Raw genomic sequence first — 22,575 nt, forward strand, 5'->3', positions numbered from 1 at the left:
GTGCAGGCGCGAGGTCGGGGAGGGTTTGCTAGGATGGGTGCGGGTGGCCACCAATCAACATACGGTATCTTCTTTTCGGACGTGACCACCTTTTACAGTTGAAAGACGTGCCATCTTGTCTTCTGGCCTTCTGGCATATACCGCGGTACACGTGTAGAACTCATGGGTATAGGGCGGGTCCAATAGAATAGTGGATAGTCTACCACTCTCTATGCCTGCCGTCATTTAAATAAACTTTCACACTGGCCATTGATGAAACGGTTTCCGTGAAACCAGAGATGATCCGTATGGGCCTCAATCGACGTGGAATTTCTCGAATAGTCCCATCACGAGTCAGCCTTCAGACGAGGGCAAAACAGCGCATCGTTCCTTGCCAACGCCAAGACCACGGTATGCCGCCGGCTTCTCGGTGCATTGACTTCAGATACAAATATAAAGCCGTCAAGAAGGTATAGGGCGAGCGGCATCAAACGCGAAGACCCAATCAGCTGGGCATCGAGTCTGGGAACGCATCGGTTATTCATATGTCTAATTGGGTCTGGCTGGGTTGTTCAACCGAAGGCGTGCTAGGTCGCAACCATGTGTGCTTGTTACATCAGGTTTAAAGGAGCAACGATAACACACCTGGCCGAAGAAGCCAAGTCCTCGCCGTATCCACATTGCATGAGGATCGACACTGTTTCTACGAGTAGCTTGGGAAGTTTCCGCGAGCAACCGCTTGACCAATGGTCTGCACTGCCGGGTGTCTCCGTACGGGGTCGTGTAAAGTAGCCTCAATAAATGAAGTGAGACGCGGCCAAGATCATACGCCTTGCATAGCTCTATATGGACTCCTCCGGCAATCAGTTTCGGCCCCACGACACGTCATTATGAAGACCGGGGGAGGGATGCTCCGACCCAGTGTTCAGAGGTCATGCGATTTGCCGTCCGGAATTGGGTTAAATATACACATCCGGGAGTGTTACGTTCGGTGCATATAATTCCACTGGCTCGCCTCGCACATTTAAGACGGGCGCTGATTCCTACACTTGAGTTTATTTAAACAATCTACAACTGCCAATCCTTACCTGAAATATCTTGAAGTATATACGGTATTATATATCCATATTAGCCATGAAGTTCATCTCAACCCTCATCATTCTCGCCAGCGCAGGTGCTGTCATGGCCGTAAGTTCGCAACCGTCGAGGCGTTGACCCTTTTTATAAACACTTTGCTAATTGTATCCCCTCAAAGGACAACCTGGCTGGCACCAAGACCAACCCTCGTATTAAGCGTGCCGACGGCACATGGAACCTTGTTCCAAGACAGTCGGAGACCAAGGTGCTCACCAACCCATGAAAGGCTTGATGGGCTATCCGGAGCGGGAATTGGGTAGAGAAATAGAAGCAAACAACAGCCTCACTGGCGTGGAGCTCATTGACTCACATTGTATGCGGATGTGGAGGCAGGTAGGGCTTATGAGGCGAGCTCTGAACTTTATCGGACCATTCAATCAATCCCGGACCGTGGTGGCGCGCATACTCGATTATCGCGTGTACGCCTGTGACAGCAGATATAGCATCATATGACCGAAACTTAGCTACGCAATGAAAACCGTCTAGACATCAAAACCCATTCGTCATATTTGAGCTCGCCGCAACCAGTTTAACCGCTTCAGCACCATGTCGAATTAGAACTTTTTAGAAATTGGGCTGGGAACCTGGCAAAAAGCACGAGCTGGGTCTGATGACTGCTCAATGCTCCGGGACCTCTGCACTTTGAGCGGACTCGGAGGCAGCCCTCTACGTCGGACCTCGATTCAGGGGTGTTATAACGGCACGGTATTCGTATTGGTGAGCAAATCTGCCTTGCAAGGCTGTCACAGAGAGACGAGGAAACGCCACCTCGTTTCTGGAGGTGCGTAGAAGCTTCTGCGTGGGTTCGAGACACAAATCTTGTCTTGCTCGGTAATGTGAGGGGAGAGGGGGTGAGACTCACGCATCATCATGGACAAAAACCGGTCGAAAATGTTTGTTTCCAGCCTTACCGAGCGGCCTCCAGAGCGGATGTGAGAATGGCCCCCAAATCGGGGGCTGGCAGTGTGCTTGCCGCCAAGGGCATGTCCGTATGGGGCGCGTCAAGGTAGGAGATCCTACAGCCTTGTACGGATTTGATCATTTGCCCTTTGAAAATTTTTCTTTTTGAAAAGAAAAAAAAAACCACCTTTCTGCAGGCCTCTCGACAGATGGCAAGGTGGCGCAAGAGTTGACAGCGCCGAGGGATGTCGTCTGATTTCGTTCAGCTTGGGGAAAATTGGAAGGGATTGACCTCCGAACACGCAACAAACACCGCGTCTATTGATAGGTTAAGGGTGGCGAGCGGGCGCTGACTGGAGGGCTGGGCCGAGAGAAGCGACGCGGCGAAGGATCGGGAAAAAGTGTCAGTGTGGGTTGACGCGTTTGGTGTGGTAGGCGACGCATGGAAGAGACGGTGGCCACGAGCCAATGGAAGAGGCGATGGCGGTTACAGCAAGCTGAATAGGAATAGGTTGCCATGCATCTAGGACTTTCAGACTCGATCAAAGATGCATAGTGACAGGCAATCCCGTCAGGTACCAGTCATGAGAATGCGAATACGGGTGTAAGTGCGAGTGTAAGTGAGTGTGTAACTCCAAGACTGTGTGTCTGCGCAGGCAGAAGTTTAAGGTACGTACCTCCCTCGTCCCCTTCCCCTCTCCCCCCCGAGGTGAGCCGCATCGGGTGACCTTGGAAGGGAGGACGGGTTAGTCATCAACATCCCCACAAACCCCCGGTGGTGAGGGTGGTCCGGTCCAGGTGAGCAGGTGGGGAAAGAGCGGTGTGGAGCCGCTCGTCATTGGCCCCGTCCACGCCCACGCCCAGTGGAAGACGGCCGACCGCCCGCTCTTCTGCTTCTGGCCCCGGACAGACAAGTTACACAGACAACTCACCACGACACCCTCCGTCTCCCTCTTCCTCCTCTTTCTACAGCGCTCCGCTGCGATGCATCGTGGTGCGATGCAGCAAGGCGAGATTGACCCTCGAAGGCCGTGCACTCCGGATGCACCCCGCTCTGCTCGTCATGAGGCGGGTTGAAGCAGCCGCAATGCAATCAATGATGAAATTGCAAGCTTCCTGTCGCTTCCCGCCTGCACGAAACAAGGCCCAGGTGCGTCGGTTGGTCCGACGGAGAAGCAGGCTGTGGTGGCGGAGCTACTCTTGATTTCGTTTGAGATGGGCACAGCCTTGACGCCGCATGCCAAAAGATAGCGGTACGCGATTTGCTTGCAGGCATGCGCCCTCGATACATTCTCCGACTGGACTACTCGGACGAACACCACAATCAATCTACCCTTATTCTGTCGGTACCGTATGGAGAAGCATCATCATCAACCTTGTCGACCCGTGCGAGGCTCCCCTTGCAGCCTGCCATCCTTCGCTCGCATGCATTCCCGCCAACAACATCGACGACGACGACGACAACGAGTCTGACGGCGTCGGCCACTGTACCCGTCAAGTGGAGAGATGACCCTCTCGCCCCCTCTGCCCTCTGCTTCCGCCCGCTGCACTGCATTCCGGACAATACAATGTGGACAATGCGCCCCTCTCTCCTCTCCCCTCTCCCCTGTGACCGATGACCGATAGCCTCCTCCATCGCGGCGGCCTCATGCACACACTTGCAAAGTCTGCTACTGCAAGTGGAGCTGCTTGCTTGACAGGGCCACTCAAGAGCCATGCTATTATGGCGTGGCATGGCACCAGGCACAGACAAAGAGCTTGCATGATGAGACCTTGCAAGGCGATGGTGACTCAGGCGGCGCACCGCATCATTGGTAGGTAGCGACCGCGACTCGACCCAGGACGGATGGAACCATTGCGACTCGCGCAAGATGGCGGCTGTCGCTTGCCGACCGATTGATGCAGAGATAATCGACAACTCCAGCCCGACACCTCGAGCACAGGCCAAATCTGCCGCCCTGTGTTTCGATTGCCGCTGCCCATGTCACTGTCGCTTTCCCCAATGGCCCGTGCCTCTCCCCCGGGTCAAGTAAATGAAGACCCAGGGCAAGATGGCTGGCTGGCCATGGGTGGCATGACGAGCATTGAGGTCTATGCAGAAAATAGCATCATATCGCGGGAAATATTGTTTCGTCTTCGGGCCAAGGGTTCGTCATCTATCAGAGAAGGCTGCGACCAACCATCTACACACCACCGCAACCCTCACCTCGAGGTGAGCGGAAGGGGATGGGACGACGCACAAAGAGGGACGGCGCAAAAAACAGGACCGGCGCAAAGGGAGCGACGCCGCTGACCAGCCAGTCGGTTCCCTCTCCATCCTGCGGTGAACCACCACACACTGATGCCACGGCGAAAAGCCATCGCGACGCATTTCGACCGACACGACCACACCCACTCCTCCTCAGATGCAAGGCCACAAAACTGGGGACGACTGAGGACTCAACGAAGGGCATCAGGTGGGCCGTCTTAGGGCCCTCTCGACCTGTCCAGTGTCCTTGGCTCCCTCCAGCGCCCATCCATTCGACGGCTTACGGCCACCCCTTCACGCCCTCCACAAATGTCATTCGGCTCGCACTCAGCCCCTAGGCCTCCCGCCCAAAGAGGCTGTGAAGGGCTCCCAGATGTACTCCCCCAGCGCTCCAGAGTGCATGAGTGACGAAAGGGAATGCCATTCCGGAAAGGTTCAGCGAGGCGCGGCACAAGCTCTAGCGACTCCAACGACTCCCCCTCTCCGAGACAGACCCCCCTGTGAGCACGAAAGAGGCCTAGCCGGGCCAGACGAAGACTCATCGGCCACTAGCAGGCCCTTGAAGGCAGCAGTCTGACAGGGGGGATGGGGATGCAGCGCAGGCGCAATGCACCCTTGCAAGGCCTCAATCTCCACCATCCCTCCCCATGCAGCTGTCTTGACCAGCAAATACTTCCATTTGCTGCCGTCTTTGCGGCTGACGCCGGGTACTGTCGACATTATCACCCCTGTTTCCATCCCACCACCACTTGAACGCGCTTCTTTTCGACCGAGACGATATTTAATTCAGACGCGGCATCGCTTCAAGACACCTTTAGTCCTGCGCTGTTTGACATCCATCTCCACATAGACTATTTACACTTCTGAATCCCGCACATAAACGATAAACGCTACTCCAATCTATAACACCTGGTCGACCCACTCGACTATACTTAGGCAGACACTTTCTACTTTCTTCACCTCGCCTCCGACCTCCATCCGGTATATAACCATTCTCTTGCTGCTTGGCATCTGTTTTCGAAAACTCAACTCACTTACACCTTCAACCTTCAGACAACCGATAACAACACCAACCAAGCTCACTTCCATCTCGTCTTCTTGGGCACGGCCCATCACCACCAACACACTGTCCTCCCACCGTGCGCCCGAAGCTTACTATATCGACAACACCATCGTGTACAAGCACAAGTCTCGTCACCCCGCCAACACCACCCGGGAATCCCAACCTCCTTCTCGTCTCCCGAGAACTCTTCCCTCTTCTCACGTAGCTACACCCGCGAAGCGAGTTCACTTTGCTCCGCAGGTGGTCCAGCACTCACCACCAACATCGCGCACGCCGCGCCCTGATACGTTTTCACAAAGCACCATGTGCACCACCGACGCCTACACCGACGTCTACCCCGACGGCCGGGTGAGAGAGTACCAGCAACCAAGCTTCTGCTCTGCCTCCCGCAACGGACACCTCTGCGCCAACCCCGTCGTCTACAAGCACCCGCCTCGCTCCGTCTCATACCCTTCGCCAATGCCCGTCTACCCCCCCGCCGGCCCCGCGTACCCCTTCCCTCAGCAGATGCCACCGACCCCTCCACTTGGCTCACCTCGCGGCGCTTCTTCCTCGGGCAACGAGGCAGACCGCGCTCGCAGGGACTCTTCCTCGAGCGAGAGGAAGCACCGCAAGTCGGGCGTCTACGTCAATGGCCAGAGGGTCCTGGATTTGAATCGCAAGACCCGCACGCGCGGCGAGCGCATCGTCATTGTCGACTCCCCGCCCACCCCGCGCACTCCTCCTAAGCAGTTCGCCTCACCGTACACGGCGCCGCCCTCGCCCAACGCCGGCGGCGACACCCCGCACTTCCGCTACAGCCACGTGCCTCGCGAGACTCTCCGTCCCGTCATCGTCGACGAGCGCCCGCGAGCCAAGGTTGAGATTGAGGTCATTGACAACACCCACCGCCGACACCACTCTTCCGACTCGCGGTACAGCCACACCAGCGCCGACGACGAGGAGCGCCGACGCCGCCGCCGCGAGAGGGAGCGCGAGCGCGAGGAGCGCGAGCGCCAGGAGGAGGAGGAGCGCCAGAAGCGCATCCGCGCGCGCATCGACGCCCAGAATGCCAAGATCTCCCGTCGCCAGGCCGTCCCCGTCCCGCCCGCGCCCCTTAAACGGACGTCGACGGGCTACGCGCCCCCCTCGACGGACCGACAGCGCGAGCAGGACCTCGTGGACGCCGTGCGCAGGCTGGACATCGCCGAGCGTCTTGCCTCCGACCGCCGGGCGCGGGAGGAGCGCGAGCGCGAGGAGGAGGAGGAGGCCCAGCGCCGGCGCCTGATGGAGCGCATGATGCCCCGCCGGAGGGCGACAGTGGGGCCGGGCAGCCGGAGGCACCGCGTACTCTACGACGATGGCCTGTACCGGTGGGAGTAAACATACAAACGACTGGATTGGGAGGAGCAGGGATGTATTGATAAGCGAAATTTTTGCGCGCTAAGCATTGTCTTTTTTGGAATTGTCACTTGGATAGAAAGCGATTTGATTTTTACTTGCGTATAAACTGGATGGAGATTGGACTGGATTGGACGGGATTGGACGGGATTGGACGGGGACGGGATCGCCGGGACAGCGACGGGATGATACCATTACAACAGGACACGTTCGGAAGCATTTGAATTGGATTGATATTCGGTAGAATAGTCATTTGAATCACACACACACACAAAAAATAAAGATGGTTCAAAAAAAAAAAAACCCCCCAGAACAAAAACATGCATGGATTTACTTCTTCAGTAGTGACGGCCGGCAATATGTTCTCGGTCAAGACAAGAAATGACAAAAAAGTCGAGGCCTTGTGATCGTGTGTAATCCATGCATGTCTCACTTTCCGCCCTGGTCATCGTTGACGGGGAGGCTCGGTAAAGCGAGTCTCTCATCCTCTTCACACCACCAGTCCGAGGTTGCGAGACACCTGCGAGAACCCGTATTCGTGGCGTCTTATTGTTCGCCCCGAGTCAAATTTGATTCCTCTACCTTCATCTCCCTTTCTTTCGAGAGAAACAATGGAGGGGAAGATGGGGGGGATCTCGTGGCGGGACGTTGCGTCGGGTCTGAGTCAAGACACCAATCAGCACACCACCACCACCAGCACGCACCAAAACACGCGGAAAAAAAAGTTACCACGCAAAAGCGTACCACGCGAGAAGTACCGCGCAGGAAATGCCATTTGTGATGCACGCGCGTCTATTTCGCGCTGCGGTAAGTCTGTCTGCCTTGGGTGAGCGAACACACACCCCCCGAGACGGAGATTTACGGAGACAACGGCAAATTCCCTAACTTTCTTATCTTACTCATCCTTTTCGGTCAGCTTCCTCGCGTCGTCAGATGGCAGCGGAAACCCGCAATCGCCCATGTAGCGCGCTGCTGCTGCTCAGAGATGCGCCCGAGCAACATGACAGCCGCCGTGGCGACGAGGACGGGTGCCGCGTTGCTGCCTAGCCCCCCGAACTGCTGTTTGCCACAAGCTTAAATCCTTTCTTGGCGGGCCTCCTTGACATATCCTACTACTTTCGGCCGCCGGGTAGCTGCTGTGTCGTTTGACGTCGCGCTTATTTAGAGATTGCGGCGAGGTTGATGCCTGTGCTGGCGGCGGAGGGAGGGGGTGCGCGGGGTATCCAGGCAGCGCAGCCCACCGGGTTGGGGCTTTTGGAGGTCGATCACGGGTCATCCCTGTTGGCGGGAGAGGACGGTTTCCCTGGCGGTACGGGCCACCACCGAGGGATGGAGGAGTGACATCTGCCACACCTTTCCTGACCTTGGGTCTCCGGGTTCGGTCTGCCGATGTCGAGGCTTACCGACTTACACATATCGCCATCGTCGTCTTTGCCTTTGGCGAGTGGCGCGCGCGCGCGAAATCAGTAATAGACCACGCCATGCACGTTTGGACGTTTTTATTCGTAGTGTGGTGGGTTTCTGCTTTTTTTCGCCTATGCAACACACCGAAGCCACCAACCGTCTCGCTTGCAGAGAGGACTGCATGTTTCTTAGCATCAATGACAGAAAGCGGTGGTGAGGGGCAGGATACTGAGACCTCTTCTGCATGGATATGCTCATCCCGGGGGTGGAGGGACGGTCCCGTGGCACACAGTACCCGCTTCTCCGGGATTGGTCCGCCTAGAGGGCTGCCTCGACCCACACCCGCCAAGCCGAACCGACATCGGCTGATATGCCGCGGGAGTCACACACCACGGCGCGGAGAGCTGAAGAAGGGGGTGACACATTTTGGCGGTGAGGGCAGACGCAAACTTTCTTTTTTTTTTGGCCTGGCAGTTGTTGTGCCGAGAGGAGTGGGGTGCCGTATGGGGAAGCCTGCGCTGAGATCGCATTGCTTTTCGTCCCTGTCTTTGGTCCTCGTGGAGGCCAAGCCGCTTGGCCCTCTTGGACTTGGGGTTCTGTTCGGGTATTGTTATTCTCTTACCCCCTTTCAGTATTATGTGAACGTGATTTCCCACGTGTGTGATATGGCATCTCTGTGATTGTTTTCAGTTTTCAAGCCTTGCTTGGATATGTGCACTACCCAGCGCACATTCTGGAGCACTACGCGAGTATCGGGACATGCGTTTTCTAATTCGAACAGCGCCCTAGCAGGCATTTTAAAGAATTTGAGTAGTAGAAAGATGTCCGTCCATTGTGGTTCTTTGAGAGATGCCATGTTGCATGTTTGATGGGGCATGTTAGCCCGGGCAGTAATCGCACCCAGATCAAAGGGGCATTTTCTATCGAACTCGCAGACTGAAGCAGACGGGATTCGGAGACTGGAAATTTGATTTCGTGCCGAGCAGGAGAGGCCGTCGGTATGGGGCTGTGCTGTATCGGCCGCCTTGGAGTTCTGAACCCACCATGACTAGTACCTCACACGATAACTGTTTATTATGGGTGATCTCGCCAAGTTTATGAACCAACGACTTGACGGCAGCCCGACACTACGTCTTTGATTTGGCTATTTAAACCCCCAAAGTATATATTTCAAGGGACACAAACAACATATTATGCAAACACAACACTTTCGTTCACATGGTCTTCAACTTGTTTCTACTACTCGTAGGACACCCACTGCAATGGTGCCGGCTGCTATTCAGCCCGATGGACCCCGAGACTACCTTGCAAGCCGTGAGCAACTCGTCAGACCAAGGCCAGCGGGGTCGTCGATCGTCCCGTTGACCGCACATGATTCACGACAGCTCAGCTCCTGCGGGATTGGGAAGTCTTTTGCACTCGATTTGGTTCAAACAGGCATTTGCGATTAGATTATTGATAGTGGAGCTCCAAGGTCCGGTAAGTCTTCTTGACCCTTGAGCGCTGGTAGGTAGCAGGGGGGCCTATGAGATTGAGTTTTACCCGTGTTACGCTGTATCTAGGCTCTCATCATCTCATCAATGTAACCAAATCATGACGACGACCGTGCTTCTATAGGCTTCCTGTCGGCACAAAGCTAAACTACTCGAGATGTTGATCATTTTAGTTTACGTTCCATTTGGAGACGGACGCGGATTTGGGAGCATCTCTTAGTCGAGGAATCAAGTGAAATTTTGTCAAACGGACAACCCGGTGGCAGCCTCTTCACGATTGCGGGATTGTTGAGGGCACGCAACATTTAGGCGAGGACTTCCCATTCCGTCGTCGAGCCCAGAAGCGGCAAGCCCGTCGATGGTGGGTTTTCTCCGATGAACAGGTGCGATGGGTTCGTCGTAACCAATGGACGAGCTTGGTCTTCGGGGGCGGGAAACATGGAGGTCAAACGGAACGCCAGGACTCGAACAACACCTCTGATAGAGCATCGGCCCGCCGACCTCACCCGGACCAACCGCTGAATAAGCGGCGTCCGGGCCCGGTCTGACAGCTTGCGATTCGTGGGCCATCAACGGATTCGGCATCGCGGCGGAAGATCTGAAACGCTTTGATCCGCGGTGCAGCTGCGTAAAGCCCGCCTGAAATCCTCCGTCGCCAGTCGGGATTGGTTCACGGTTAGAACAGTGCCATGTTGAGGCTCAATGCTGCTTGGCGGAGACAACGCCCGCTGTGGGATCTGCCATTAGTTTAGGCGCTAAAGGGCGGGCCGGTTGACAATTTAAATTCTGCAACCACATCTGAAGACGTCATGTATCGTGTATTCGTATCGGTGCCCGAGTATGCGGACGAATCACTGATATCGTATTACAGGTAGGAATCCCCGCTGAGAGAAAAATGGAGACTATTTTCTAGGTCCTTTCGTCGGTCACTCGTGTCTCACTTGATGGGGTTCTCGGCACATCGTGGCCGAACTGCCTCAAGCGATGTCGATTCCATGGCCGCCGTTCTTGATTAGCCCCGGACGTAATCATCAACTGAAACCTACAAGAAGTATTCTAGAATTCTCATCCATGATAAAAATGCTTTTAGAGATGACCTCAGAAGCTGGACAAAGGCATACTTGGACTGTCGAGACGGCTGGTCAAGCTTGACCGTATCAATACCGCCTCATTCCTGTGGACTAGAGTGGGGGTTGCGGTACAAGCTACTTTTGCAGAAACATTGCACCAGACTTGTGCGCCAGACTTGTGCGCCAGAGACGATGCTGGTTACCCCCGCCGCCCCAGCTACGTCGTTACCCTGGACCCAATATATTTGTCTGCCGGGAAGCGCCTAGCCTCCGTCTGGGCGGCGGCTGACGGGAAGATTAACTGCCCGTCGTGGTGAGACTTTGTTGCCATACATTCGCTGAGCTGTTGGCCGTAGACCTAGCGCTCGGGTACGCGAATCAGAGGAATTCTTACTGCTCGTGCATATATAGCAAGTGGTTCCCGACGCCAATAACAAGAATTCAGATGGGCATCTGTATCTCACATCTCACAAATTAACCCCCTCAGACAAGTAACATTTTCCCACAGCTATCCTCCAGCGATGGACACAGCCCACGACATTCACTCTCCCTTGGGAGACGCGTGGTTGACACTCGAGGCCTCAGCTAAACCGCTCTCCTACTTCCTCACGACCATTTTGGTCATTCTTTTCGTCTACTCTACGCAGGGCCCTAAGCTCAACACCCCTTCGATTAACCCCAGGAAGGCCTTTGAACTTACCAGCACCCGGTCAAAACGGAATTATATTGTTAACGCGAGGGCACTGATGCGCCAATGGTTCAGCGCAAACCCGAACAAGCCTGCGCGGATGATCAGCGACATGGGCGAGACGATCGTGCTCCCGCCATCCATGGCCAATGAGATCCGCAACGACAACCGTTTGAGCTTCACCGAGTTCTCCAAACACGTACGTTGATCGGCTCTCATACTCCCCCCCCCCCCTGCTGCCAGTCGCTTCGTGGCAGGACTGGGACTAACGTGTCTTTTGTGCAGTTTTTCCAGACCAAGTACCCGGGTTTCGACGCCTTTGCCGAGGGAACCCGCGACAGCATCACCTTGATCGTCATCAACAAGGACCTGACGAAACAACTGGGTAGACGAACCATCATATACGCCCAACAACAAATGCCGAGCTAACACGCAAGAAACAGCCAAGGTCACCGAGCCCCTCGCCGAAGAAGCCTCCCTCGCCCTCCGCGACATTCTGACCGAGAAGAAAGGTGAGGCACGGACGAGACGGCACCCAGGGGAGCTGCAGGATTTGCAACAGCAGACTGACTGACTGTCCTTAGAGTGGCACACCATCCCGATGCACTCGACCTTCCTCCACTTCGTCGCCCGCATCTCCTCCCGCGTCTTCCTCGGCACCGAGCTCTGCCGCAACGAAGCCTGGCTCAAGATCACCAAGGACTACACCTCGAACGGCTTCACCGCGACCGACAGGCTCCGCGAGTACCCCGTCTTCCTCCGCGGCATCGTCCACTGGTTCCTCCCCAACTGCCGTGCCGCGCGCGCCCAGATCCGGGAGGCCGCTGCCATCATCCAGCCCGTCATCGACAAGAGGCGGGCGCTCAAGGCCGCGGCCGCCGCGGAGGGCAAACCGGCGCCCGAGTACAGCGACGCCATTGAGTGGTTCGAGCAGGCCTCCGTGTCCAAGGGCACCCCGTACAACCCGGCCGTCTCCCAGCTGTTCCTGTCGACGGTCGCTATCCACACGACCACGGACCTGCTGGGCCAGGTCCTGGTCGACCTGGCCCACCACCCGGAGGTGGTTGATGATCTGAGAAAGGAGATCCTGGAGGTCCTTCGAGAGGGCGGCTGGAAGAAGACGTCGCTGTACAACATGAAGCTCCTCGACAGCGTCGTCAAGGAGAGCCAGCGCATGAAACCCCTGCAGCTCGGTGGGTCCTAGCCCAACTCCCCTCCCCCCCGCAAGCGACGCGAGCGTCCGAACTGACTTGTTTTTTTCCACAACCGCAGCCAGCATGCAACGGATAGCCACGGCCGACGTGACTCTCTCCGACGGCACCTTCATCCCCAAGGGCACCAACGTCGGCGTCTCCTCGCACGCCCTCTGGGACCCGGAGGTGTACCCGGACCCGGAAAAGTGGGACGGCTACCGGTTCTGCCGGCTGCGGGAGCAGGCCGGCAAGGAGAACGTGTCGCAGCTCGTCAGCACCGCCCCCGAGCACCTCGGCTTCGGCCACGGCAAGCACGCCTGCCCCGGGCGGTTCTTCGCCGCCAACGAGATCAAGATCGCCCTCGTCCACCTGCTGCTGCAGTACGAGTGGAGGCTGCCGGCCGGCGCCCGGGCCGTTGTGACCGACTACGGCTTCAACCCGAGGATGAACCCGATGCTGGAGCTGGAGATCCGGAGACGTGCGGAAGAGGTCGATCTCAATTTCTGAGATGGCATGGAGATGAAAGCCATACCTCTCAACCTCGAGCACAAGTTCATAGATGGTGGGGCAACAAGCATACTTCACTTGATCAGGAGGCTTCTATTGACCGAGTGTGGGGTTGGCAACCGATGCATTGCAAGCTGCACATTAATTGAGAACGAATATACACAGAACTGAATAATGCACCAACTACAGCTCCTTTTGAAGTTGTGCTCAGTCAGAAGACCTTGGCAGGTTGCTGCACGTGTCCGAATCCAATGTCGTTGAGGCTCGCATTGACCTAGCCATTGGCCAAAGGGGTATCCGGCCCAACTCGACCAAGACTAAATAAGACCAGATGTTCCAGTCCATTGGCCACCTGCGGAAAGACAAATCCAGCAGGGTGTCGTCATTGCGGACGTTGAGCAGCATTGCACACTCACTGCACACGTCTTGCCGTGCGGGGTCGCAGATCTTGCGCTGCGATTCCAAAGTCGGCTATATATCTCCGCAGCCATATATATAGGCTGCATCAACTCATCTCATAAATCAGAACAGAAATGTGATGGCTCCAAACGTCGAATGTATGCCCCCTTCATATTCGCTGCGTTTTACAAGCATAACTCTTGAGTCGCGGTGATGGCCCACAACCTGCCTTTCAAAGTAGGTCGTCGGCCCTTTTCAACCCAGAGACTCGTATTATTATAGTACTAACAACGCGCGCGCCCGCCAGCTCGCCAACCCGGACCTCCTTAAAACAGACGCCTACGTCCACGGGTCATGGGTCGCGGCGTCGTCGGGCCGCAGGTTCGACGTCGAGGACCCGGGGACGGGCAGGGTCTTCGCGTCGAGCCCGGACTGTGACCGCTCCGACGTCGACGCGGCCGTGAGGTCGGCGCACGAGGCCTTCCGGGCCTACCGCCTCGAGAACCCGCGGTCCCGCGCGGCGAAGCTGCTCGAGTGGGACCGGCTGATCCGCCGCAACCGCGACGACCTCGCCCTCGTGCTGACCCACGAGTCCGGCAAGCCCCTCGCCGAGGCGCAGGGCGAGATCGACTACGCGCTGGGCTTCACCTGGTGGTTCGCCGGCGAGGCCGAGCGCATCCGCGGCAGCATCTCGGTGCCGTCCGCGCCCAGCCGCCGCGTCCTCGTCGTGAAGCAGCCCATCGGCGTCGCCGTCGCCCTGGTCCCCTGGAACTTCCCCATCGCGTGCGTCCCTTCCCCCCCTCCCCCTTTCTTTCCCGTCTCGGTTGCCGCCGTGGTCGGGGGTTTTTCCACCGCTGACCAGAGAACCAGCATGATCCTGCGCAAAGCCGGCGCGGCGCTCGCGGCTGGGTGCACCATGGTCGCGAAGCCCTCGCCCGAGACGCCGCTCACCTGCCTCGCCCTCGCGCACCTCGCGACGCAGGCGGGCTTCGGGCCGGGCGTCTTCAACGTCATCACGACGTCGCTGGACAACACCCCGGAGGTGGCCGAGGCGCTCTGCAAGCACCCGCTGACGAAAAAGGTGTCCTTCACCGGCTCCACGGCCATCGGCAGCCTCATCGCCAAGCACTGCGCCGAGGGGCTCAAGAAGGTCACGCTGGAGCTCGGGGGCAACTGCCCGTTCGTCGTCTTCGACGACTGCAACCAGGACCAGGCGCTCGAGGCGCTGGTGGCGCTCAAGTGGCGGCACGCGGGCCAGGCCTGCATCACGGCGAACCGCGTGTACGTGCAGGACGGCATCTACGAGGCCTTCCTCGCGAAGCTGGTCGAGCGCACCAGGGCCATCAAGCTGGGCCACGGGACGGACCCGGACGCCACCATGGGGCCCCTGACGACGCCGCGCGCCATCCCCAAGGCCCGGGCCCACGTCCGGGACGCCGTCGCCGCGGGCGCCGAGGTGGTGTACGGCGGCCGGGCCGGGGCCGAGGTCGGGCTGGAGAAGGGCTACTTCCACGAGCCGACCATCCTGCGCGACATGACGCAGTCCATGCTCATGAGCCGCGAGGAGACGTTCGCGCCGGTCCTCGGGGTCTACCGCTTCTCCACCGAGGCCGAGGCCGTCAGCTGGGCCAACGACACGAGCATGGGCCTCGCGAGCTACTTCTTCACCAAGGACGTGGACCGCACCTGGCGTCTGCTCGAGAACCTCGAGGCCGGCATGATTGGCATGAACACGGGCAACTCGTCGGCGGCCGAGTCGCCGTTTGGCGGCATGAAGCTGTCCGGGTACGGCAAGGAGTCGGGCAAGGACGTGGCGGTCGAGGAGTACCTGGTCTCCAAGACCGTCACCATGACTATAGAGAATCATTATTGAAGAAGAAGAAAACGAAGAAAAAGGAGCGCCAACAATGGCGGGTCCGCCCAAGCTCAATTATTTGCCCAAAATATTATCTCGAATGTCCTACAATCTGCTATGTTCGTCTGGCAACTAGATACAGGTGAACTTCCAAACGGTGAACGGGAGAGTGACAGAAAACAAGTATTACGTTGCCGGGCGTTCGTCACGGCAGATCCGCCCCCACGCACTGCGACTCGGCGCCCGGTATCACGTCGAAGCCGGTGGGCGCGACAAAGACTCCGCACCTCCCGTTGTCGCACACGCCCTGCTTGGTTATGTTCCCGCAGGACCGGCCGTTGGCGGCCATCTGCCGCGCGGATGGCTTGTTGCGCTTCGCAAAGCCTTTGGACTCTCGCGGGATCAGGGTGAGGGGGAGCGCCTCCGCCTTGGGCCTCGGCACTGTAGGTTTTCGTTGATTAGCCCGCAGTACGCGGCGGGACGGCGGGAGAGTGTCGTCTGGTCGCTTACCTGCAAGGACGCCTTCCGCCACCACCAACAGAGCGAGGGCACACTCGTGGAACCGCATATTGTGGATGTTCTGGAGAGGATCGGAGAGTCGGGTTTACCGCGCCTCCCGGATGAGATGAGATGGCTCAAGTGAGTTGGCACGCGGTCTTCTTGTCGCAGCTTTCGTCAAGTAACCGGGGTATTATGTGCCGTCAGAAATGTATGAGATATCGTGGTCTTCGTAAATCTGCCGCGGGACCTTTTCACGAACACGTTGAGCAACAATCCGGGTGATGTGTACGATTGAAGTTTCCTCGATACTCATTCATGCTTGTTTTATGTCGGAGGCCGTGCCGTGAGATGATGGCGGTTTTGCGGGTCTTCCGATCTACAAAACGAGTTGCGAGGCCGTCGATTATGCGAAAGGCGTGTACGCCTGATCCTGGCCCATCATCCGACGAATCTCACGCAGACGTAGGTCGGGGTACCCCGGACGGGACAAAACCAATGGCAAAAAAAATCCCCCGTTTGTTTCCCAAAAGTCGCAATCATAATCGAAATAGCAAAGTACGAGAGGAGGAAATGTGAGATGCGAGAGGATATGCGTGGTGAGAATATCAGTCGAAATGTTGGACCGCAACGGAGTTGTAGTTGGTTGTGGAGATAGTCGTAGTGCGTGCGCGCGAATACATGACTAGCTAGACACGGCGTGGTTGCGGTTTTTGCATGCACCGTGCTCAGGTTTGAGACGGCGCGGAAAGCTGCAAAACTCTCAAAACTCTTCTTCAACGACTTTGCTCTTACATCAGCGCTTTCAAATATATTAATTTCTAAAATTTACCTTCCGTGTGCAATACAAACAGAAAATGCGAACAAGAAGGTTTCGCGCTGCGGGAGATGGAGTTGACGATCTGTATCCAGTGCCAACATCATACTGTCTCAGCTCCAAACTGAATCTTTGTCTGAAGGATAAAGAAGCTTGGGCCAATTTTCTATCGATGCCAGGAGGTCGGGGTTTGCTGGCTCCTCCTGTGATGGGTTTGTTAGACCCTGGCTCCGAAAGCCGCGGGCAACCGCGAGATTCTCAACGTCCAAACATGTTTCAACAACCCCATTCTCCCCTTTTCACTAGAGCATTACAGCTGTGTCTAGTATGAGATTTGGCGGGTGGCCTAATATCAGACGTTGGTATCATGACTGGCCTCTTTACTTGGAGAGCATATAAACCCTCTCTCTAGTAAGTCGGCGCGCCGTCCCGTCTCTCTCTCTCATCTCGTCCAGTATTGCGGAGGGATGCAGATATAGTTTGTTCAGCCATGCCACTTCTCTAAAGAGACCACCAAGACGCTCGGCTCAAGCCAAGTTGGCCCTGTGAATTCATTCGCAAAAAGTTGTGCCAGCTGTTGCAACTACCTTACACATGGACATGTAACGGTCGTCCTATGTCCTATAGTAAAAAGCCACGAGATTAGCCAAGAACAGCCCCGGGATGCTTCGACGTCGACTTACACGGCCTCAAACTTCTCCTACCCCCTCCCCGGCGGCTTGCGGTCAACGCCCCAGATGGTGATACACGCCCCAATATGAAGCGCTATCCCGGTTATCAGCGACGCGCGAACCCATCTCCACTTCTCTCTCTCTCATTCCCATCAACCCCCCTCCCCCCTGGCCCCCATCCCATGTATGGTCGTATGATCCCCGGCCTCGGTTTCCTCGCGAATGCTCGCGTTCGCGTTCGCCAACCGAGCCGCGCCACTCGGCAGCGCCCATGAGCCCTGCTCCGCATAATCGGCCCCCCGCAGCAGCCCGCAAAACCCATCATCTCGGGGCGCAACCGAACCCCGGCTGTCCACCGCAAGGGCCAGGGGAAGGCGGCCGGGTGCCGGGAGCCGGGATGCCGTCCCCTGGACCCCGTCAACGACCCGAGTCCTTTCGCACCCACCCCCTCCCGTGGCCTCGGCGGTCCTAGCTTACAAGCCCCCGCCAAACTCCCTCGTTCAGTCAGATGTACGGGTAGGCGCCAACCTTGAGGCCGCCTCCGGCATTGATGCAGGTGGAAGCCAGCTCACAATTGCAATTGCAGAAATCTCACCATAATCAAGTCACAAGTGGTCCCGGTGGAGCAAAGTAGAGTAAATGTGTGAGCAATGATGGCAGGTATTTTGTCTTCCCATGCTACCCTAACTAATCAAGCCAAATCAGGCCAGACGCTCTGCTAAACAACCGCGTCAATCCCCCCAACGCCCGGTGCAGGAAACAATGCCCAATGTGTCACACGAACGAGTCAATGCTTCAATCTCAAGACTCAGTTCCCCCAACTTTTTTTTATCCCATCCCAAGACCGACGTCTTCCGGAACTCGTTCGACAAGGCTGTCAATGCAGCACGGTGAAAACCAGCGCAAATGAGCAAGCCCGACGATCAAGTTCGGGGTTGGACGATTCGGAGCCACGCCATTAGCGGGTTGTTCTCGGCATGTGGCGAACGGGGGGCGTATTCCTTTGTCCCATTCCGGACCCAATTCCATTCCATAAACCAATGTCCCATTCCCTCTGAAACCCCTCTCATTTGCTGGAGGTTCCGAATCCCTAACCGCAAACACGAATAACAAACTCGGCGAGAAAAACAAGATAATTCAATGTCGAAGCGAATAACAGCCGCTGCTGAAGGACAAGAGCGAAGACGCGAGAGCAAATTATGCATTAAAGGAACTCCCCGTATGCCTTCCGTTCCTATGTACCATTTGAAGGAAATCGTTCCCTCGACGCTGCGTTGAGCTCATCAAGTATGGGCAACGAAAGACGAAAAGATTCAAAAATCAAGGCTGTTTCCGTTGACTCCAGTATGCCCTTCGTGTGTTTGGGTTGTCGTCAAGTCGGTTGTTGGGCCGTAGACTGTGCGATAACTCTTTAAACGCCCCGCGATGCCAAGGCCATCCTTGGCCTTTGGTGTCGAAATGCCCTTGAACGCCAGTGTCCGAAAGATGAGAGCTGGAAAAAAAAACATGGTCGAAAAAACATTCGAGAATCGTCAAATGACGAGACCGCAGCGGTACTACGGCCTTGTGGCGAACCGAGCGACAGCGCCATTAACCCCTAATTGCTGTGGCGGCGTGAGCCTCGCCGATGAATGGAAATCGCTCCTGGAGCTGCTGGGTGGCGTAGGGAAATTCATTCGGCGACGTACCGGCGAAAGGAAAGCCGCCCGCCAGAGTCGCGGGGGAGGCAGACCTCATGGCCGCCGGCGTGGAAGCCTGGCTCGGTCGTTGGTTTGCAGGTCGCTCGGTTTGCGAGGGTTGATTGAGTGGAGATGAGGCTGGTGATGCACCATTGGATCCCAGGTGCTGGAAGTACGGGTTGGCAGAGTCCCGTAGATGGAGCGAGTGGTGCTGGGCGGGGCCGGCGTGTTGCGCGTGGTGGGCCATGCTCGGGCTGCCGTTGGAGCTTGAGCTCGTGCTGTTGCTACCTCGGGTAGCGAAGCCGTCGTCAGCTCCGTCGAACTTGCCACTTCTCAGGGTGCCGTCTTTGATCTGGGGACTGGACTGCTTGGAGCCGAACTGTTGAAGAAGCCAAGGTCAGTACAAGCTTTTTGGGCTGAGATCGGGCGATCGTTGAAAAGAGTTGATGAAAGAGTCGGATATAGGTGGCTGTTGACCAGAAGTACGTACAAAGCAGTATTTGTTGACCAACTCCTCGTAGGATGACGAGGCGAGCAAGGTGTTGGGAGAGTCAGAGCCGGAGACCCTGGATGGAACGACAGGCTTCGAGACGGCGGGGGCGCTGCTCGTGACCGTCGTCGATACGGGTCTCGACCGCTGCGGTTGCTGGGTAGGAGCAACCTGGATCTTCCGGTGGCTCTTCATATAGAGACCATCGGACTTGCTCTCCTTGCCAGTGGTATCCTTTGCGGCTTGCACAGCGGCAGTAAGAGAGGCGCCGAAGTCGTAGCGGTTGGCGAATGCCTGTCCGCTGGGGGCGGACAGGCGGCTCGAGAGGTTATCGCTAGCCAGGTTGCCGGTGGACTTGTTGGTCTTGAGGCGGAGGCCGGCAGTCGGGCCCGATTCGCCCAAGTATTCGTGGATGGGTTGGTCAAAGTTGAGCTTGGATTGGTTGCCAAAGTCATCAAAGCCAACCGACATGGACTTGGGACGGGGCGCAGAAGAGGGGGTGGTGCGGCGGTTGCTGCGAGGCAGCGCGGGACGGCCGGCGGCGCCCTGGAGTCCTCGCTTGCCATTTTGAGGGAGATACTTCTTGCGGAAGTCGACCTGGAAGTTGGTGCCTTCGTTGTTGTCCCAGAACTCCTGACCATTTACGTTGTACCTGATGCAGAAGTAAAGCGTCTTCGTCTCGAGGTTAGCCAGGTCGGACAGCTTAATGGTAAACGTGAACCGGTCGTGGGAGACGGGACCGTCCTGGGGGCGGATCTCATGCGAATATTCGGCGCCGACCTCTGATGTGGTCTTCCAGTAGTCAAGAGTGAAACGGCAAGTGACCGATTTCTGGAAAGCCAGGTTGGCGACTGAGACAGAGCCCAGCAGGTTCTTCTGGTCGGGGGACAGCCAAACCCTCTCCAGGCGAATAGGAAGGGACTTCCGGATAGGGGTGTCGACGGGCTGGTTTGGCGCGACAATCTCCCACTCGTAAGGCGGGGTGCGGGCGCCGCGGCGTTCGTCTCCAGGGAAGGGGTACTCGGTATCACTGTCGTAGGCATCGACCGGCGAGGACCCGGCACTGACAGCGAGTGGCCGATCAACCTGGAGGAAATGCCGGACGTGCTCGAGGTGGGAGTCGAAGTGGACCGCCTTGGAGAAGGTTGGTGTGCCGGGCATGCTGGAGGGCCTGCGGCGGGACGGAGGCCTCAGGGCGGGCCGCACAAGCTCGCCAGACTTCTTCCGCACCATCTGAGGCTTGCGCGGAGAGTCCTCGTCTGATTCCTCCTCCGAGCCAGTCAAGGACGTCTCGGCGGACTTGGACAGTACTATCTTCGGTTCCGTGTTAGACCTGGCATGGTTGACGCGGCGAGCGACGGACTTTGCGAGGGCGTCCAGGGAGCCGGTGCTGAAGCTGTGGGTCATGACATCCTTGGGGATGTCTTCGCTGGTGATGAGAGCCAGCGCTGCTTGTTCGGGCTTTCGGCTGGGCGACGCTTCCCTATGAACGGGGATCTGACTTATGGCATCCTGAAGCTCCTTCAGGTTCTCAATCTGCCTCCCACGCTCTGCGACGTCCTCCTCTTCGCTGCCCGAATCCGGCGGTGAGATGATGGCGCCCTTAGGCATACCTCGCTCGTCCGTCAATGGGGGCGGTGATTGCCTTACGCTACTGCTTGTGGCCATTCCCTTCAAATCGTCCGAGGTCCCTGGAGGCGTAGGCTGGTCCGAGGAGCCATTTGTCGCAGCACTCGTTGTCGTCACCGGCGCCGCGGCAGGCGTACGTCTCTGTTTTGTCAGGTATGAGGCCGACCTTGGTAGTGACGGTCTCGGGCTGGACTGGAATGACGAGCGTCGGCTCACGTCGGGCGAGGACGCGGCTGAGCTGGCAGGCGATCGGTTGTGGGAGGGGGGTGTGTAAGGCATTCCCGCTATCGAGAATAGTAGTATTGTGGGAAAGAGGGTGTGTTAGGAGGTCCAGGTCGTGCACCCGGCACGTAAAGGCTGTAAGAAGCGGCCCGGGGAGTGTGAAAGAAATGCAAATTGGTATCAATTCAGTCGAGGAAGTCGGGTAGATAGAGGACGGGGCGACCGAGGGGTGGCGGACGAGGGGCGCGCTGATAGGATTAGGTTCTGTAACTTTGGAAGGTTCTCGTCAGCCCGGTCGCGGTCATGGAGGGTTGGATTATTGTATCGGGCAAGAAAATCGGTAGCGATGCATTGGATCGGGCCAATCGAACTAATAAGGAGAGGGAAAAAAAAGGCTGTGGATAACAAGGAGAGTAAAAGAAAGAAAAAAAAGAGGTGCAAGTAGTAGTAGTAATAGTAGTAGCTGCGTGGATGCGAAATCCACGACAAAATCAAGGACAGACAGGCGAAGGAAAGAATGATGTTGAATGATGGACAAAATAATAATAAAAATGGTGATGACGAAGGTGGTGGATTCGGATTTCCTCCTTTCCTTCCTTTTTTTTTCTCCTTCTTTTTCTCGCCGGGGATATTTTGAGTCGTGGTTTTGGGGGACCACTTACATGGATGAAGAGGAAGTCGAGGAAAGGACGCGGGCGACGTCGAGTTTTTGCACTGGCAATATTCCAGCAACAGGGCAAAATACTCTGGTCGGCAGACGAGGAATGTCGTAGCCGGGGAGGAGGGTCCCGTGAGTCTGTCGTCGAAAGCAGGTGGAATGCAATGACGAGCTGGCGGGACGGGGGGTGAAATGTCTCGAAGAAGGGGCCGATGGGGGGTCGAGGCGCGGCGATGCGAAGACGTGCAAGGTGGCTTGCGACGTTCGTGGGATCGTGGGTCGAGAGACAAGAGGAGACCAGCGCTGGGGGGGTTATGGGTCAATCCTTCCGTGGGGGATGAGGTGCCGTGGACGCTCTTTTTGATGATGGTTTTCTTGTTCCTGCTCTTGGTCGAGTCGTCGGGAGACAAGGTGGATATATCTGGACGACGGAGTAAGTACTTTGGTGTTTGGAGCACACAAAGGTTGAGAGAGAACAAACTGGTGGGCGGCTCCGGAGGGAACGGAGTGGTTTTGAATGAAGGCAGTTCCGAGCGCCGCAGCACCAGCACACCCGCAAGCACCGCACCCAGCAGGGGGTGGGCAAGCTACGCTA

At 56.9% G+C, this 22,575-nt stretch overlaps 5 protein-coding genes across 5 annotated transcripts; 3 read left to right on the forward strand and 2 right to left on the reverse strand.

Annotated features, from left to right (window-relative positions):
• Positions 1 to 5,630: 5,630 nt before the first annotated feature.
• On the forward strand, positions 5,631 to 6,689 carry EsH8_IV_001270 (uncharacterized protein; the record flags this gene model as incomplete). Its single annotated transcript, XM_083266160.1, has 1 exon — positions 5,631 to 6,689. The coding sequence occupies one exon, from the start codon at positions 5,631 to 5,633 to the stop codon at positions 6,687 to 6,689; it is 1,059 nt and encodes a 352-aa protein (XP_083125055.1).
• Positions 6,690 to 11,195: 4,506 nt separating this feature from the next.
• Positions 11,196 to 13,062, forward strand: EsH8_IV_001271 (cytochrome P450; the record flags this gene model as incomplete). The annotated part of the gene is made up of 5 exons (XM_083266161.1): positions 11,196 to 11,561; positions 11,648 to 11,747; positions 11,806 to 11,874; positions 11,947 to 12,555; positions 12,635 to 13,062. The coding sequence occupies 5 exons, from the start codon at positions 11,196 to 11,198 to the stop codon at positions 13,060 to 13,062; spliced, it is 1,572 nt and encodes a 523-aa protein (XP_083125056.1).
• Positions 13,063 to 13,674: 612 nt separating this feature from the next.
• On the forward strand, positions 13,675 to 15,334 carry EsH8_IV_001272 (NAD-dependent succinate-semialdehyde dehydrogenase; the record flags this gene model as incomplete). The annotated part of the gene is made up of 2 exons (XM_083266162.1): positions 13,675 to 13,698; positions 13,769 to 15,334. The coding sequence occupies 2 exons, from the start codon at positions 13,675 to 13,677 to the stop codon at positions 15,332 to 15,334; spliced, it is 1,590 nt and encodes a 529-aa protein (XP_083125057.1).
• A 187-nt stretch (positions 15,335 to 15,521) lies between these two features.
• Positions 15,522 to 15,884, reverse strand: EsH8_IV_001273 (uncharacterized protein; the record flags this gene model as incomplete). The annotated part of the gene is made up of 2 exons (XM_083266163.1): positions 15,522 to 15,757; positions 15,827 to 15,884. The coding sequence occupies 2 exons, from the start codon at positions 15,882 to 15,884 to the stop codon at positions 15,522 to 15,524; spliced, it is 294 nt and encodes a 97-aa protein (XP_083125058.1).
• A 3,008-nt stretch (positions 15,885 to 18,892) lies between these two features.
• EsH8_IV_001274 (putative phosphatase regulatory subunit-domain-containing protein) lies at positions 18,893 to 21,379 on the reverse strand (the record flags this gene model as incomplete). Its single annotated transcript, XM_083266164.1, has 2 exons — positions 18,893 to 19,360; positions 19,472 to 21,379. The coding sequence occupies 2 exons, from the start codon at positions 21,377 to 21,379 to the stop codon at positions 18,893 to 18,895; spliced, it is 2,376 nt and encodes a 791-aa protein (XP_083125059.1).
• Between the last annotated feature and the right edge of the window lie 1,196 nt (positions 21,380 to 22,575).

Source organism: Colletotrichum jinshuiense, chromosome 4, assembly GCF_051148585.1.
Source record: "Colletotrichum jinshuiense chromosome 4, complete sequence".
Lineage (NCBI taxonomy): Eukaryota > Fungi > Ascomycota > Sordariomycetes > Glomerellales > Glomerellaceae > Colletotrichum > Colletotrichum jinshuiense.